The sequence below is a fragment of the Neomonachus schauinslandi genome, chromosome 1, assembly GCF_002201575.2.
Source record: "Neomonachus schauinslandi chromosome 1, ASM220157v2, whole genome shotgun sequence".
NCBI lineage: Eukaryota > Metazoa > Chordata > Mammalia > Carnivora > Phocidae > Neomonachus > Neomonachus schauinslandi.
In genome coordinates, this window is record NC_058403.1 from 75,282,180 (window position 1) to 75,301,606 (window position 19,427).

At 43.1% G+C, this 19,427-nt stretch overlaps 1 protein-coding gene across 1 annotated transcript in view; it reads right to left on the minus strand.

Moving 5' to 3' along the window:
• Positions 1–11,665, minus strand: part of LOC110582733 (interleukin 1 receptor accessory protein) — a 124,418-nt gene extending 112,753 nt beyond the window's left edge. The window contains exons 1-2 of the mRNA XM_021692754.2: positions 11,523–11,665; positions 7,524–7,727 (exon numbers count right to left, since the gene is read on the minus strand). Of these exons, the coding sequence (XP_021548429.1) occupies positions 7,524–7,573 (50 nt within the window). The 5' untranslated portion in view covers positions 7,574–7,727; positions 11,523–11,665. The remainder of the gene's footprint in view (positions 1–7,523; positions 7,728–11,522) is intronic.
• Between the last annotated feature and the right edge of the window lie 7,762 nt (positions 11,666–19,427).

Sequence of the window (19,427 nt, forward strand, 5' to 3'; positions counted from 1 at the left end):
AACAAAAAAGGTCATTGTAAGTCAGCACCACATTGGTTGCTTACAAAGAAGCAAGCAAATGCAATCAACAAAAGAGGACTGAGTTCATTGTTACTAGTTTCTTCCAGGGCAAAATAAACTGTCAACTAGAATGAAGTTTCTTGCCTTCCCCACACAACCTTTGTCTCATTTCTCTGCCAAACATCTCTTCACTGCAGGGAAGGTCCTCGGAGACCAATGGTGCTGCAACCCTGCACAGTTTGCTTTGGAAGAAAACTGTGACAAAACATAGGCAAGAAATATTTGATTTTATCATCACAGCCCCCCCCAATACATGTATGGAGGCAACTCTAACACTCTCATTTTTCCCCCAGTTTAAAACTAAAATTTAAACTTTAGATAAAGTTGCTATAGGATTGAATGAGATAATAAAAATAAAGCATCCAGCACAGCTCTTGGGACACAAGAAGCACTGGATCAATGTGAGTGATTATGAATTAGTAAGAGTTCTAAAACTTGCAGCATGTTCTATAAATGAGTCTCATGGAGTGTTATCTAGGGTAAAATTTGAGTCTTCTGTTTTTCCTTTGCCACCCAGAATGTTCTGGAGCCATCACTGGAATACAAAGTAACTCCCGCAAACCAGGTCTGGCTGGGGAGAAGGATGGGCGTGGGGAGAAATGCTGTCTGCAGGTATGTCAGGTGTCAGCGACAGACAGGGCAGTCCTACAGCATTGTTGCTCCCACATCGTTCCCCAGGACTGGCCCTTCTACCTGCAGGAGTTCTCTGCTGAGGTTAAGGGACAGTAATGGGTCCTGGAGCAAAATTAGTATCACTGATTATATGACTGGGTCTTTGGCTCCGATTTTTTAAAGAAGTTAATAAAATAAGCACAACTGAAAAACTGCCTGAGTATGTAAGTGTAAGCATGTTTGGGGAGGTTATTTTAGTTCAAAAATAATAAAAATAGCTCAAATGGACTGAGGACTAATTATGTTCCAGGCACTGTGCTAAACACTTTATGTACATACTTAATCCTGACAACGCTTCTGTTCTTGTGCCAACAACTCCAACGAGGACACAAGTTTAAAGATGTTAAGTAAATTTACCATATCCCGGAGGCAGTGAGTAGCATTACCCTACACGGATTGTCTCAGTCTAAAACCCACATTTTGGGGCGCCTGCGTGGCTCAGTCGTTAAGCGTCTGCCTTTGGCTCAGGTCATGATCCCAGGGTCCTGGGATCGAGCCCCGCATCGGGCTCCCTGCTCGGCGGGAAGCCTGCTTCTCCCTCTCCCATTCCCCCTGCTTGTGTTCCCTCTCTCGCTCTCTCTCTCTCTGTGTCAAATAAATAAAATCTTAAAATAAATAAATAAATAAAACCCACATTTTTACCATTACATGCTAATGAAATGATACGACTTGAAAGAATAGGTCACGGATTAATTCGCTGATTCAAGACATTTATTGAACTATTCCTTCATATGAATCACCATGAAGTGGGACAAATAGAGATGAAAAAATATTCAGGGTCACTTACAATCAGAAGGCAGAATGGTATAGTGGTTACACTTGCCCCAAGTTCAAATACTGGCTCTACCACTAACTAACCTCTGTGACTTTGAGCCTCAGTTTTCTGTTCTACAAAGAGAAATAATAGAGGAAGATGTCTGGCATATATGAGACTACATATGCATATCTCAGTAAAGACTTCATGGAGGAGTTCTATTTCTTGAGGAGTTAGGCACCATTTAGATTTGTAGAGCCAGAAAGAAGAAACTGATCTTATATGGAATTAAATTTGCCTTTCATATGCTTACTCCTCAATACATTAGATTTCAGAAACTGGTACTGAAAATCTTGTAAGGAAATAGCTCTGGGTCCAGTGTTTTGGCAGACTGATTACATAAAACACCTACACAAGAACTGTAAAATTTCCAGCTGAATTGAATTGAGCAACAATGCATACATTTTCATCCATTACTTAGTACATGTGGAAATAAGAATGATATCATTTGAGAAAAAGCAAAGGAATCTGGTTTTGCCTATTTTGTCTGTGTGTATGTGTGTGTGTTTGTTTTGAGACCTTCTAATAAGAAAGTCTATGAATGACACATCAATGAAACTGAACTGTCTTTCTCCTCCGTTCATAGGACCCTATATAAGATCAAAGCAGTTTGGGCTCCTGGGTGGCTCAGTTGGTTAAGCAACTGCCTTCGGCTCAGGTCATGATCCTGGAGTCCCGGGATCGAGTCCCGCATCGGGCTCACTGCTCAGCGAGGAGCCTGCTTCTCCCTCTGACCCTCCCCCCTCTCATGTACTCTCTCTCATTCTCGCTCTCTCAAATAAATAAATAAATCTTAAAAAAAAAAAAAGATCAAAGCAGTTTAACTCCTCATCTTATACATAAATTCTTCCATTTTGCTTCACTCTTTGTTTGAGGCTCCAAAAACATCAAACCTGGTCATCACCCTACTTCAATCCTTTCCGTGACCTCCTGCTGCATTTTGCACAAAATCCCAGCTCCTTCCCACAGTCTACAAGAAAGCCTGATGTGGCCCCGGCTTATCTTAGGACATTATTCCCAGTCTTTCTACCCCTCTCACCTGGGCCCTGCCTCCTTGACCATAATCTCAGACCAGCCTGGCTCCTTCGCAGGCTTTTCCCTTAATTCAAATGTCACCTTCTCAAGGCAATATGCGTATATATGTGTATTAGTGTATACATGTGTGTATATGTATGTGTATAAAACAAGTTTTTTTATTTCAATATTACATATGTAATTTATTTTCTTGTCCAGTTCCATCTCTTTCTTTCTACCCCTTGAGGACAAATAATTGTACTAACACCTATCTATGCATTTATTTATTCATCATTTCCTCATGATTAAGCAGCTGCTATTCTCGAGGCCCTGTTCATGGGATATAGCAGGGAGCAGGGTCGCTGGCCTTGTGGGTGTTATATTCTAGTAGGGAGTGAACTAGACAATAAATAATGGACAGACTAAATATGTGGAAGCTGATAAAGGTGACAATCGCTATGGAAAAAGGAAAAAGAGTGGGTCAGTGAGATGAGCACTGGCATGGATGGAGATGGAAAGCAGGAAGGGGGGTAATTTCATATAAAGCAACCAAATAGGCTTCGCTGAGAAGATATTGGAGCAAAAGCTTCAAGGAGATGAAGGAGTTAGCAGAGAGGAAAGAGAATGCAAATCATACATGGCCTTACAAGGTATTTTTATTTTTTTATTTTTTTTAAAGATTTTATTTATTCATTTGACAGAGAGAGACACAGCTAGAGAGGGAACACAAGCAGGGGGAGTGGGAGAGGGAGAAGCAGGCTCCCCACTGAGCAGGGACCCCCGATGCGGGACTCGATCCCAGGACCCTGAGATCATGACCTGAGCCGAAGGCAGACGCTTAACCGACTGAGCCACCCAGGCGCCCCCTTACAAGGTATTTTAAAGACCAGCTTACACTCTGAGCGAAATAATGTGTGGTTTCTTGTGCTAGTCACTGTTCTGGGAACTTCATTTGTATTAATTGACTTAGTCATCACTAACAATCCAATGAGTTACATATTGTGTTTATCTCATTTCACATGAAGAAATTAAGTCACTTGCCCAGAATTATACAAATGAAGCCCGAATATGAACCCATGTCACAAGACTCCAGATCCCTACAATATCCTGCCTCTTGGTCTAGAAAATTCTGATCCAGTGATTCGGAGACTTCAGTGCAGAGGCCCTAACTACCTGCTTCCTTAACAAGCTGTCCAGGTGATTCGGATGTAGATGGTAAAGCGCCACAATTTCCCACCAGTCTAATTCCTCCTCCACATGAAAACTTTCCAGATATTTTAAGGTAAGTATCACACTCATTTCCTATCCTTACCATCCCCATCGTTTGTCAAATTGGGGAAAATTTCCTTAGACCAGTTGAAGCATCTACTCAATACACACCCCCACTCCATCTGGTTTCATGTGAATTTCATTATAGGGCTGAGGCTTTGGGGTAAACAACAATGCTGAATGAGGAAAGGAATGAATATTTATTGAGGGTGGGTGCCAGGTATTAAGTGCTAGGGACTTAAAACATTTTATCTGACTTTAACCTCAGTAACATATAAAAATATATAGATACAGGTGCAGATATAGATATAGATGTGTATCTATCTAGGAGATGGCTAGAGTATGCTAATTGCCATTTCCCAAATGAGGAAACTAAGTCTGCAAAGGCTAAGCAAGCAGTATCTAGGATTCAATGACTCTAAAGCCAGCCAACTTTTCACTACCCACTCTAACCATTCAATCCCCAACCCCCGCCATTGTTTCATTCTGTAATTGGAGACCGAAGTCTAATCTTCCAGAAGAATGCTATTTAGTGTGTATTTCCACTCTCCAGCATCCATCATTTCTGTAAGTTGAAAGAACTCCTATATTTATTCAATGAGAGCCAAGCCTCTTCCATGGGCACTAAATTAGCTCAAAAGAAGAAAGCAGAAAATATGCACTCATAATGCTAAAATTCAAATGAAAGCCAAATATTTTATCTCTTTATTTCTTTGTAGAAGATTATGGTGATTAATGGTGATACAGAGCTTGCCTTATATAAAAAGGCTCTCTTTTCATTTCCTAAACAATAAATGTCAGTGTGCATAACCCAGCCATCTATTTTCTCTTCCCACCCCCAAACCTGGATCCTGAGGGGGAAAAACGGTTTACAGGTCATGGGAATGTGGCAGAATCACATCCTGAAGGACACGGGAGGTGTCTTTGTGGATCTGACTCCCAGCGCAGCGCTTAGTTGTCTCACTGAGGACAAGGAGGCTGCTGGGCATCTGGGACTTAGGGTGCCCCACACGCCACGGTGTGTGGGTACCTCTGTGGAAAGAAGAAGACACTTCTTCTCTTAGCTTTTCATGCTATCTCCCAAGTCATTACTCTAAGGCACAGACTCATGGAACACCATACCTTGGAGAGCACCTTGCCCAAATTTCTCATTTTAGAAATGAGAAAAAGGACTCTGAGAAGGAAAAGCAATTAACCAGTAATGGGGCTGTTGGACTGAATCATTAAGGGGGAAAAAACACATAACTTGGGAGTTAGAAAGCTGGGGTCCAAGTCCCAGTTCCACTATGTGCTAGTTGTGTGGCCTTAGCAATATTTAGCCTCTCAGACTCAGGATATAAATGTTGTTAGCAACACGTGCCTTAATTACCTCAGATTATTGGGGGGGGGGAATGTGTGTGCATGTGTATATAATAACAATCATTTTGAGTGCTTAAAGTTCTACATAAACTAAAACTGTTATAATTTGAAACTAAGTCTTGTACTTTCTATTCCAATATCAATTTGGGCATGCAATTGAATATCATTGCAGCTGTTAATCATAATAAAGGTTAAAATTCCCATGCACCAGGCCCTTAACAAATGTTATGGCATATGACTGACATCTATCAAAAGCTTGATGAAATGGGTTTGATTATACCCTTTTACAGATGATGAAAATAAAACAGAGGGCGCCTGGGTGGCTCAGTCAGTTAAGCATCTGCCTTCGGCTCAGGTCATGATCTCAGGGTCCTGGGATCAAGCCCCGTGTGTCAGGCTTCCTGCTCGGTGGGGAGTCTGCTTCTCCCTCTCCCCGCTGCTGGTGCACACTCTCTCTCTCTCTCAAATAAATAAATAAAATCTTTTAAAAAAGAAAAGAAAAGAAAGCAGAGACAGACCAAATAACTTGTGCAAAGTCACACACACGGAAGCTGGTCTCGTGCTAAAGCTCACGAATGTTATATAGGCACAGTTATATAGCATCTAACCATAACTAGCTTAAGGAACTGTGTTATCTATGAAAAGAACACTTTCAGATATCAGAGTTTATAAAATGACTGGTTCTCTTTTCTGTTGCCTTTAGCATTGATTGGGAAACAAGGAAGCCAGTGTAATCCTAAGAACTTATGTGCCAGACAGGTAGAAACCACAGGCATCTCCTGGTTATAAGCTAGATATAAAAGGTCACCTGTCTGTATTCCAATTATATCAAATAATAGCTGGACGGATGCTCATTCTTCATTGCTTTTAGAAATCTTGAGATCGAAGTTCATTGCAGCTGCCCACCTCCCTGGAAATTTCCTATTTTCTTTCAGGTAATTAATTTATGACACTTGACACTGGCCTTGCTGTCAATATATGCAAGCAAGTCCTTCCTTCCCCGTGTTTGCTGCAAAACACCCTTTATTATTAGGATCAAAATGTCTTTTTTTCCATCATTGAGCCAGGGATGTCCAACCTTCTTAGAGTCTGTGACTCCTTAGCATTTTTCTGATTTTGTAACCGTAACATTAAAGGAAATGAGAGTTACTTCCAAGCTGTAGATACAGCCTTTGAGATAATTAGTAATATAATAAAGTGTGAGAAAACGAGAAATCCAACGCTGGGCCTACCTGACACAGTATGAAGCCATCATTCCCTTCACTCTGTACTTTTTACATACAAGGCACTGTGCTATGTTCTTCAGCTGCTTAGGTGCTAATCAGGGACTTGGACAAGAACACAAAGGGACAAATTACTGGCCCCGGGTGAAAACAAACAAATAAGTTTTGAAAATCACAGTAGAGATAGGAAGAAGATGGTATAAGCATTTCAAGGGGTCCCACAGACTGGGAAGGATGAGGAAAGGATTCTAGCAACAGGCGTAGGAAGGTAGAGGAGGAAAGGACACGGCTGCTGAGGCGGTATGGTGTGAGGACACAGGGAGGGGACATTCCTGAATCTAGCTCTGCAAGTCCTCTGATTTGATGGCATGGTTTCTAGCAAACACGGTACAGTAGACCAAACACGTTTGAGCTCAGGCCAGTTCTAGTTCTTACTAACTGACTAAACTTGAGCAAGTCTGTAAGTCTCCCTGAGCCTCCGTTCTTTCATCTGTAAAAGGCAGACAATAATATATATCTGAGAGTTATTTTTATGCTTAAGTGAAATGACATAAGTGCACGCACCAATGAATGTTGATTTCCTTTGCCCTCCTCTGTTTGACCGGAAAATAGATCCCTTGACATAAAACATAAGGGTATTTTCTCATTATTCCCCTTTCCCTTTCTAGCCTCAACTTTTACAAACAGATAACGGAGACAGAATTTAGAGTTGAAGGGAATCTTAAAGAAAAATAACAATGTATTGCAGCAGAAGAACCACCCATTTGAGGCCCAGAGCCTGCGACTTCTCAGTCACAGGCAAGATAATACCAGGCTCAGAATGGCAGGATGGGGATGGGTGGGTCGTCAATCCTAGCCTAGGCCCTCAGTTCTAGTCCAGAGGCCACACAATCTCAGGTCTTTCTTACCCACTTAACCTCTCTGAGCCTCAGTTGCCTCAAAAATACACAGGATCCCTGCAAGGATTGAATGAGGTGGTATTTATAAAACACTCAGTACAATCCACAATGGAATTCAGTAGGGAATAGCTATTAAACTTTGATTTTCACAATTTAACAGACTAATAAATTGAAAGAACTAATGGCAGAAGAAAGAATTCATGTTTAAAATACCTCCTGTGAATAAGGTGCTGGGGTAGGGACTCCAGCTTCTGGGCAGGCATCAGCGTTCCTGGCAGAAGAGACAGCTGCTCACCGGACTTGCCACAGGTCCCTGTCGGACTCTACAGCTCCACACTGCCCCAGGTGCCAGATCAAGTCGGGCTACCGGGAGGTTTCCCCATCAGTGCCACAACCCCCTCGGTGCATTCTCACTTTCTAAAAAAGAACACAAAAACAAAAACCCAAACCTGAGCCAATGAGCAGCTAACCTGAATTAATCTCCCAAAATATCAGATGCCAAATGTTCTGTAACTTTCCCATTCTTTGGGGTTTTTATTTCTCCCACAGAACAACTTCCAAAATGTGCAAAGAGCACAGTAGGTGGCTCTCTTTAATATTTCACGGGCAAGGCGACAGTGACTCACCAGATCCTACGTCTGTGTCACCAGCAGAAGCCCTGACAAAGTTGAGCAACAAATGAAACTGTGTGTGCTGGAGATAACCTTTATTTTTTTTTCTCTTCTGCTTCCTCCTCTGATTTCCTCCAGCCACATTCTGCTTTTCTAACAGTGCCAGGTAAGATGACGCTACCTGGGTACCTTTTGGCAAAAGCAAACATATGCTTCCAAATGCCAAAAGCAAGGAGCAAAATGTTTCTCCCAGAACTGCATTTGCAAGCCTGTCTGCTTGCTGCAAAGCAGAGAAACCTGATGGCCTGTGGGGAGTCTCAACGGATAAATGGCCCCATTGCCTGGGCCAGAAACAGATCTGTTCATTTTCCTACGTAAGCCTGCAGCCATCGGTTTCCACAGGGAGGACTGGGGCTCCAGACCAGGGATCAGCACTGCCAGCAAGCAGCGAGTGGTCTTTTCTGCAAATGCGGCCTTGCCTACTGCTCTCCATTCCATCCTCTACCCACAGCATTAGTGAGAGAAGTGAAGAACGCTATGGTCACTCATGACATTTGTTGCTCAATCTTCTTACTACCCTATGAATTAGCACAAGGATGACAGAGGGAAGAAACCACTCAGAACAGGAAGAAATACATGATACAATTCTGAACTTTATGTCTTCACAGTCCCCCTCCTCTTAGGAATGGAAGGTGCATTACATCAAACGCAGGAGAGTAGGAAGGTTGCCTTTAGAGAGCAGGGCTTTCGAACTTCCTCTGCTGAGAGCTGGCCCCGCTCACCTCTACAGAGCATGCTTACGGATTGTTCCCTCAGCAAGGAAATTTCCTCTTTGGGACAGAAAGCATACCCTGCAATCACGAGCCCAATAAGGTCAACTTAACTGAGGTAAGTTGTTAAAGAACTCACTGGAGAGGTGACGGGGTGTGATGGGGAAAAGCCCTTAACTAGAAATTACAAGGTGTGAACTGTACTCCCAGGGATGAAACGTAATAACCGTGTGACTCTTAGCAACCCCCCCTTTCTCTGAGTCTCACTCAGTCTCTTCCTCTATAAAATTGAGACCAGCTAAGAAGAGATATCATTTAATGAGCAACTATTCACTACTTATACTTTATGTCATTCCACTTAATTTTATCGTCACATGAATCCTTGGGGTTTTTCTTTTCCATTTTAGAATTGGATAAAACAAAAGCTCTAAATGGTGAAATACATAGCTCAGTATGACCTAGCTGTAGAGGAATTAGGGCTGAAATTTGAATTTGATCACAAAACCTAAGCTCCTTGCACCATTAATATGCCTGCCATGTCCTTCTCTCAGGGCTATTGCAAGTAGCAAGAAAGATAATATATATGGAATACGCTTTGGAAATTTTAAAGTTCTCTACATATGTATGTATGAATTTTGTACCAAATAATCCGGATAAGGAGGAAAGGTATAACTGGGTATCCTTTCTTTAAAGAACTGGAACCAAAAAAAAAAAAAAAAAATTACCTTCCAATCTCCCTTCCATCCCTTTGTTCTGACCTTATTTTTAACATTTTCCTTTTGCCCACAAGACCCCTATTTCTCAGGCACGCGTTCAGATGTATCCTGGCCAGCTCATCACAATGCATGCACACGGAACAGGCTGATGGAAGCAAGTGACCCCATCCCCTACAAATGCTTGGTGCAGGAGGTACCTTCAGAGGCACCACCAAGTTCTCCCCTGCCCTCAAGATGTATCACACCCCCTCCTATGCACTCATCAATACCCCACGCAAATGGGAGGGACTGGGAAGCAGGCAGCCAACTATAAATGCTAAACACTCAATTCGGGGACTTACGGCATAGCCAGGAGACAGTAGTAAATAACTGCATGAAGTCAATCAGAATAAAATAAATTTTCATGAGCCTGGTGGGGATATGTGAGGGGAGCTATTTCATTTTAAAAATAACAATAATTAAGACTAGACTAGGGATGTGTAGTATTTATGTTTAAATAAGGTAAGTCTGTCCAGAGGGACTTAATTTAGCAACATCATGGCATAATCCCAAAGAAGTACATGAGAACCGTGTTGCTGTTTTCCTCTACTAAAGAAAACATAAAGTTGCTTGTCTGACCTAAGACAGCAGGAATACAAGGCTTAGCACTGTCTGTAACATTGAAGGAACTTGAACTTCTCTTGTCTTGTTACTTTTCATCAAATTCAAGACCCTCTTTGCCAATAAAGGATGCCTCAGACCAGAGCTTCATAGACCTGAGGGGCTTGGCCTAAAACCGAGGGGGCTTGGCATCACTGAGAAACATTAATTTTATATTCCAACTCAAGCATCCATGATCAAAGTCACATAGAGACAGCACACAGAAAACACTTTCTATAAAAGCTGTTCAAACTCCAAATAAGAAAACGCCGCAGCATTCCAGATTTAAAAAAAAAAAAAAAAGTCACTTTAAGGTAGTATGAAGTCACCTTTCTGAAAATCCACCGTCTCCAGGGTTAGTGTATAACAATATTTACAATAGTGGCCATCAATCTCAAATTAACCAGATGCCAGGCCAGCCACTGCGCTAAACATACTATTTGAATTATCCCATTTCATCCTCCCAACTACCCTCAGGGCTCATTGTGATCTTCATAATCTCCATGTTGCGGCCGGGGGTGGGGGGAAACTGAGTACCAGAAAGATTGGATAACTTGCCCGACCAAGTTCACACAGCTAATACTCGGCAGAGCTAGAATCAAAACCAGGTAAATCCTCCTCCTCGGCTGGTAGCTAACCCAAGATCGGTGGAACACAGCAGCAAAAGCGCTTCCAGAGGCGCTGTGGAACTCAATTTCAGCACCGGAGGTGGAGGGAAGACAGGCTGGGGACTGGTTCTTAAATGAAACGGCATAAGTTTGCTTTTATATTTGTGATTTTTCTCTTCAACTCAGCTTCCTTGTTCCCTCCCAGCACTCAGAACTGACAGGGGCCATGGCTCCGTAAAGCCAGCTATTCCTAACCGTGGGGCATCCTATCCCCTACAGGACCACCAGCTTCCTCCCGGATCTAGGAGACAGCTGTGAGTACCAAGCCAAGTCATCGGCGCCCCAGCGTCCCTCCCCTGGCCACCGCCTCCCCAGGAGCCTGCCAGACACCCTCGGCAGGGGCATCTTTCTGAGAAAGCGGGTCAGGGGAGGACGGAGCGAAGCTACAAGCAGCCTTTCCCCAGGCTGTCACAGCTCCTGGCTGGGAGCGGCATGAGACACGCTGGGACACACTGCCCTCTTCTTTCCTCCCCGCTCACAGCAGCGCCCTGGAGAAACCCAGGCGGGGGTACACCAACAGAGATCCCTCAAAGGGCTGGAAGTGGGGTGCAGCAACGCGCAGCCGTCCCCAAACTGCGGTACCTAAATCTCCACAAAGCAAAGATGGGGCTCTGGACAGCTGGGTTCGAGTCCCGACCACAGCAGTAACTAGCTGTGTGATCTATCCCAGTCGCTGCCTCGCTCTGTGCCACAGTTTGTCCTTCTGGAAAATAAGAGGGTTGAAGGAGACGATTTTCAGGAGTCCTTCCACCCTGAGATTCTGTGGGTAGGTGATTCCTCCGAGCCCTCACGACAGCGAGAGACTCACCTTTCTTGGGAAGCAGAGTGGGTGCAGCGAACCAGTGGGGATGGGTGCAGGGTCGCCCGGCACTGCTTCTTTCGGTGAGTCTGGCCAAAGCGGAGCCCGGGGACCCTGATCCGGCCGGTCTTCCCCCAATGAACCTCTTACTTTCCGCCGCACTTTCTTTTTCCCCCTTTGGGGCTCCTCCCCCGGCGCGGCGCGATTGGCCGCCGCCGCGCTGCTCGGGCTCCACCCGCCGCCCTGGCTCGCCAGTCCCCGGCGCTCCGAGCTTCGCGGAGCCGCGGCCGCGGGGCGGCACCGAGGGCAGCCCCGCCCGCGGCGAGGAGGAGCCGCGCTGGGCCGGCCTGCGGACCGACGCGAGGCCGCGCCTGGCCCCGTCTGCTCTCCGCCACCGCCTCGGCTGGCTTGAGCGCGCCCGCAGAGGAGAGGGTGGGTCCCGGTGATTGGCCCGCTGCCCGGCGCGCTAGGAAGATACGCCCCCACTATACACAGAGATGCACACATGCGTTCATTGCAAGATCCTGGTCTTAGAGGCGAGATCGATGCCACCCTGCCTTTTCTCCCCGGCTCTGTGTACTAAGCTGTTCTGCTGCACCAAAGCCCTCAATCAATTCAGACTACAGGATGTGCGCGCGCCCACCGTGTGCCAAGCACAGAGTGCAACAGGAAGAAACAGACTTAATTTCGGTGTTCCGGAGCTCTTGCTCCCACAATTGACAGTCGTGGGACAAACAAATGGTCGTGACAGCAGGACTGAATCTGTATTTTCCACGGGTAGATACCCAGTGCCTAGCACAGCGCCTGGCACAAAGTAGGCCCCCAATACATGTGTATTCGAATGAATGAATAAATGTATGAACGAATGAAATAATCGTTATAGAAGGAAATAACCTCAAAAATATTACTTGCCTTTCTTTCATCCCCATTTCTCCAGATTTCTGCCAGAGACCTCAAGTGCTCTCTCCCATTCTAGATGGTAGTCTGTATAATCATCCTAACAGGGTTTATAATGACTTTCATTGTTCTTTGTTCACGAACCTTCTGTTGGTAGTCCCTCGTGATTTCTTCCTGACTGTAGTCATCTGTCCCCATTTTTGACACCTCCTAACAAAGGCCATCTACAAAGGCCATTGTCTCTTCACACATGGCTTGCCCACTATCACCTCCTTGACTTTTTTTCTTCCACATTACGCAATTGAATCTTATTAATTTATCCAAGAAAGGGAGATCCAGAGAAAGCAATTAAGGCAAAGGAGAAAAAAAGACATGAACGGAGAAAAGGGGCTGAATGGACTATCAGGTGGAACTAGTAGGTGGCAGTCTCTACAAAGATGTCCAGCAATGCAAAATTCAGACAGTGCCCCTGCCTTCAAGGAGCTTAACTCCCCACCCGCAAAATAACAGGATAATCAAAGCTGTAGAAATGTTCATGTTCTTGCGCTTACTAATATCACTTATGAAAGTTAATCCCGGGGGCACCTGGGTGGCTCAGTCGTTAAGCATCTGCCTTCGGCTCAGGTCATGATGCCAGTATCCTGGGATCGAGCCCCGCATTGGGCTCCCTGCTTGGCGGGAAGCCTGCTTCTCCCTCTCCCACTCCCCCTGCTTGTGTTCCCTCTCTCGCTGTGTCTCTCTCTGTCAAATAAATAAAAATAAAATCTTAAAAAACAAAAAAAGAACGTTAATCCCGAGAAATGATTATTTGTCTCTGGCTACCTGACTCATAGTCCATGCTCACAACATTGTTACTGAACCCAAAAGCAAGTAATGCAAAAGAATTTTTAAAATTACCTGTACAAAGCAAAAATAAAACCGTTCTTTGATTTATTATTCATTCATTGAACATATTCAGGGCATGGACTTTTGTTCTTATATAATACATTTATCAAGCACTTACATAGGTGCTTACAATGTAGTAGGCACGTTGCATATATCGGCTCATTTAATTCTCATGACCAATAGGGTACTATTATTATCTGCAACTTATCAATGAGATAGAGAGAAGTTGTATCTTGCCCGTGGCTACAAGCGTACAAGTGGAGAATGCAAGATGAGAACTGAGGCAATGAGTCTTCCTGCTATTAGCTGCGCCACTATACAGTCTCATGTGCTTCCTAGAAGTCAAGACTGGGCGCTCCGCACATGCTGGTGATTCAAAATTGAACCACATATAGTCCTGGACTTTGAAGGACTACTCATAGCTTAATGAGGCTGACAGACATATAGAAAAATAATCATTGTATTATATATTGTAATTTGAAGATAACATAAATGGTTGGGAATGGAAAATGAGGAAATAACTAATGCTGTATATTCACACAATAAAATATCTGCTGTCAAATTAACATATTATGAAAATATGTCCACAAAAGAAAAAGGCTTACAATATAATAACTTTGTGTAAAAGTTATGGAAACATACGTCCAGTAACTGAAAGAAATGTGGAAAAGTGTTAATGTGTTGGGATTATGAGAGTATAAGCATAATTTTTAAATTTGCTTTAATGTCAAAATGTTATTGTAACAATTAAGAAAAAATGTTTTAGAACTCATGTACTAGGCATTCAATGAACAATTGTCCCCTAAATGAATGAATGACTGAGGCTACAAACTCATGAGTGTCAGCACCTAACAGTGTTGGGTGTGTAGAAGATGCTCGGTAAAATATTCTAAAGTTGATTGAAGTATTTGGAAATGCATTACTCTCTCCTTCCCTCTGTTACTATCCCCTACCTCTTTTTTCAGATTATCTTTACTCATATGCCTCAGAATATTGCTAGTCCCTTGAAACCAATCTAATCAGAGTCTTGGCCCTAACCCTTTAGAGTCTAGGTATCAAATGACCTCCTCTTAGCCAAATTCAATGGTTAATTCTCAGTCTTCATCTTACTTGACCTATCAGCAGTATTAGATACAGTTGATCAGTTTCTCCTTCAAACTCCTTCTTACCTGACTTCTCATTTTCCATTGATTCATCAGCTGCTCCTTTCCAGACTCTTGTTGGATCCTTCACCTCTTCATCATCTCTGAAGTTTAGAATGGCTCAGAACTTATCCTTGATGTGCTCTGTTCCCTCCCTGGGAGATCACATCCAGACACATAGCATTCTCAAACATTTGTGTGACAATGACCAGTGAATTTAATCTACAGTCTGAAACCCAGACTCTATTTACCCTGTTGCTTCCTTTATATATCTTCTTAGATGTTTCATATATATTTCAAACTTTACATACTCAAAAAAAAAAAAAAAACTATTTCCACCCCTCACCAAACCACCCCATCTCCCAGTTTTCCCAGTTTTGTAAACAACACCATCTCTTACCCAGGTGCTCAGGCCAAAAAGTTGGATTCGCCATTGATCCTTGGCTTTTTGTCATAGCTCATCTGCAAAAAAGCAGCAAATTTTCTGTTTCCTTTACATTCAAAACACATCTCAAATCTGACCACTACTTTTCTTCTCCACCACAACCACCATAGCCCACATCACTGTCCTCTCTCTCCATTCATTGGCCCTCTGCTTTAAATTCTTGCCTCCAGGGTCTTTTCTCACCCTTCCAAGTGACTTACCAATGGAAATCAGAATAAATACAAGCTAGGCGTTGAGGGCAAGGACCTTGGAGCCAGACCAACTGGGTTCAAGGTCAAATTCTGCAACGTATTAATGTAACTGGTCAAGTTACTTAACTTCTTTGTGTCTCAGTTTCATCAACTGTAAAATTAATTAATAATATGATGTCTACATCAGAGAGCTGTAAAATTAAATGAGTTCATTGGAAAAGAGACTGGCACATCTGAAGTACTATATAAATATTAGATATTATTTTTACTATTAATAAAATGTCATCCTCTGCTCTCAAATATTCAATGAATTCTCATCATGATTAGAGAAATTTCCAGAGTGCTTACAGTAGCCTACAAGAACCTACATGATTCAGCACTGAATTATTTCTCCAGATCTCTTACTGTGTGCTCCTCACTGCTGTCTGCCCATGCTAACATGTTGCCATGCCGGACCCTTTGCATTTGTTATTCCCTCTACCTGGAATTCCCTTCCCCCTGGCTTGCTCCCTTACTTCATTCACGTCCCTGCTCAATTGTCACCTTCTGAAACCCTTTCCCAACAACGATATCAAGTACTACTTCTTTTATACTTTATCTTAATTTTTTTTATTTTTAATTTGCCTTTTGAATGTTGCCTTCACTGCAATGTAAGCTTCAGGAGGGAGATATGATGTTTCCCTAGCAAATAGACAGTAGTCTGGACATAGTATTCATTTAATAAACATTTGCTAAACTATGAATCCAGTCCAAAACTCTCATGATTCAACTGGGACCCAAAGATATTAAGTGACCAATTCCTTTCCCCCCTCCTTTGATTTACATTTTTTGCAAGGCCAGAATAATTGGAAGAGAAGAAATAAAACAGTAAATAGCTTTTCTTGGCTGGGAGCAGAGGAAAGAAAGTACAGTACAGAGACCTTTTACTTTAAGTTTTTGGATGGAAGGTGAAGAGCAGGACTGAGCCAAAAGGGAAATTGCGAACAAGGAAACAAGTAATGATGTCACCTTCCCTGTCCTTTTATGTTCCCCCTTTTTATATTTCTTAGCCCTTTTTCCCTTCCATCCCCCCACCCCACCCCAAGCCCAATAGCTGTTCTCTCTATGTCCCCTTGCAGGACTCAACTATGCCTTTTCCCATTGCCCCTGCAGTGCCCTGTTTTCCAAGTCAATTCTCCTTCTTGCTCCTTAGAATTTCTGTCCCTGATAAAAGCCCTTCTACCCTCAGTTTGGTTGGTCTAGGTGTAGGTAAACAAGCCGGTTGAACGTAGTTGTGTTAAGATGGAGACTACTAAGAGCTCAGCGCTATCTCACCAGTGGTATGTGCTCAGGTGCCCAAATGCTATTGAAAGTCAAGTGATGGGGCGCCTGGGTGGCTCAATCGTTAAGCGTCTGCCTTCGGCTCAGGTCATGATCCCAGGGTCCTGGGATCGAGCCCAACATCGGGCTCCCTGCTCAGCGGGGAGCCTGCTTCTCCCTCTCCCACTCCCCCCGCTTGTGTTCCCTCTCTCGCTGTGTCTCTCTCTGTCAGATAAATAAATAAAAATCTTAAAAAAAAAAAAAAGGAAGTCAAGTGGTTTGGAAGAGAAAATTTGGCTGTGCAGTGGGAGACTTTCTTCATGCCTATCCCTCCACCTAACGGCTATGTGACATGCAACCCTAGAAGAAGAGAGGTGAAAGGGGGAATTCCTGGATCTCTTCCAGAACTCTCTTTACACAGGGGTGAAGGTGAGCCCCAGGAATAGGTGACTCCGCATGGAGGTGTCAAAGTTCAACACAGCTGGACATTAGTTAAATCCAAAGAAAATGGATTTTATTCTGTGATTACTGACAGCTTGAAATACAGAAATGCTTCAAATGTAGGTGTTAAAACAACAACAACAACAAAAAAAAAACCTAAGCTTCATTCTGATTTGTGCAGAGGAAATTTAGGTGTTTCAAAAGAGAATGAGGGAGTGAGGAGGAGAGGGGTTCAGGAGAGTCAGAGAAAAAAAATTACAAGAGATTGGTCAATGTAAATACGATTAGGCCAGCTGTATCTGCAGGTTGGAAGTTATTGAAGTTAAGATCCTATCCTCCCACAGAGACTGGCCTTCCTGATGATTACATTTCAAAGGAGTAGCTCTCAGGTCCTTGAGAAAGATCCTTCAGTGTTGAGATACATATTCACAATCCTGAGCCCTTTTTAGTAAATGCTCTAAGAAAATGAGGTCAGAGGTCTATCATCAGATGTTGGCTAGAACAAACAGTAAATTTTCCTGGCAGCCTTGAACTTTCTCAGGCAGGCATTTTAATGGGAGGTAGGGTCATCACACGGGCACAGCCTTATGCTGCTAAAAGCTACAGTAGAGTTTGGTCTAGTCTCTTAGCACAGTGGTTTGGATGGAGTTGTTATGTGCTAAGAATTCTGTAGTGCTCAGAGACCACTAGATTCTCCCACTAGATACCCGTCGTTGGAGAATCAGAAACCCCATTTTCCCAGTTGCTTCTCCTTTAAAACTGACTTCGCCTCCCTTGGAATGCTTGTGTTCATGGTCAGGCCCCTCCTGTGCCGTCACGGGAGCATATCTAGATGAGTGACAGGGTGACGGGCAAAGACATGTTTTCCAAAAGACAGACTGAGTCTTCTTGGCCTATGGCCTAAAGCTCCTAGAGACTGTTAGAAAAGACCTAATTTTCTCTCCCTGCTTTTCTCCTTCCAAACAGAAGCTTTGAAGTAAAGGTCAGGATTTTAATAAAGTCTTGGAGGAAGGTTATTATGCAATTTTGACACTTAACTACAGCAGGAAATGTAAAGACAAGAACTTTGCATGCAGAAAGGAGAAACTTACCTTTATGGTTCTCACTTGGTCTTGTAAGTAGTTAACAACACAATTACCAGCTTCCAGCCTCCATAATCTAATCCAAATTGAAAGCATGCTCTTTATAGAGATATCATCACCTATATTATCCCATAAGCCAAACCACTGCAATATTCTTTAGAGCAGACTCAATCTCAGTCGTTCACTCTCTGGTGAATAACAACCAATCAGTGCCAGGTAAAATCATGCTAATATTTGCTTGTTCCTACAGCACTATAAGAGGGCTGGGCCATTTAGACTTTTTTTTTTTTTTTTTTTCCCCTGTGCAGCAGGAGGAAGACTGAATGATCTCCTAGAAGGCAGGCACTTATATTACTCATCTCCAGAGAAGGATTTTCAAATAGTCATCTGGGATTCAGAGACTTTGTATGGGATTTTTTTTTCTCTGCCACCAGCATTAAGAAATTTGTTTTATCTTTTATTCATTTGTTTATTCAAACGTGTTAAACATTCGCTCTATACAGGCCCTGTGGGTGATGCTGTGGTAGGGTGGACATGGACCTTTCATTATAGAAGAAGACACAATGTCTACTTAGATTCTACAAAGCAAGGTTGAAATAATCTCTCTTCTTCAATGAACAACTATTACATGGCATGCCCTTCAGACATGCATTATTTCTAAATCTTACAATAGTTTTGAAAGGTAGACCTAGTTTTCCCTACTTTTAGCCTTGAGAAAATAAAGTCAGAGAAGCTTACTTGCCTAAGGCCCCACAGCTAGTTAGAGTTAAATCCAGTGGCAAATCCCAGATTCAACACCTTCTGAAGGCCAGACTTCTCCATGCTACACTAAAGGCCATGAGAAAGTTCAAGTAAAATACTTTTGGAGTATGGAGGAAGGAAAATTGCTTCTGTTTGGAGGGGATCAAGGAAGGAAACTGAGAAGGTGCCAGTAGGAGGGGCTGGAAAGACAGATGGAATTAAGATTCGTGGTGATGAAGAGGGAAGGAGTGAGCAGCTACAGAACAAGGGAACAACATTCCCTTGATGTTGGATGGATTGAATAAATATTCATCCATCCAACTACTATTCCATATATAAATAAAGGAACTGCAACGTGAGGTGGTAAGTGCTTCTGGAAAGAGATAGCACGATGCTCATGTAAGCACACGATGACGAGAGGTGGGAAAGGAGAGTGGGGTGACTCCTCTCACTCGCCGGAGAACATGTGGAAAGGAGTGGGAGAAAGGGCTCAAAACTATATTTCAATTAGATATTGGAAGAAAGGGGGAAATCCTATTGAAATGACCCATTAGAGAACAAGAGCTGTAACTGACTGGACTTTATATCCCAGAACGGTGCTTGACATAAAAAAATGTTTGAACAAATGCATGAGTTACTGATGCCTGCTGAGGCTCAGGTGCTCTCTACTCCTGGCGCTTTTTACAAACATTACGTCATCACCCCAGCATCTCCATGAGACAGGTATTTATTTTTTTCCTATTTGAGACATACGAAGAATTCTAAGGCCCATTGAGGTAAGATGGCTTGCT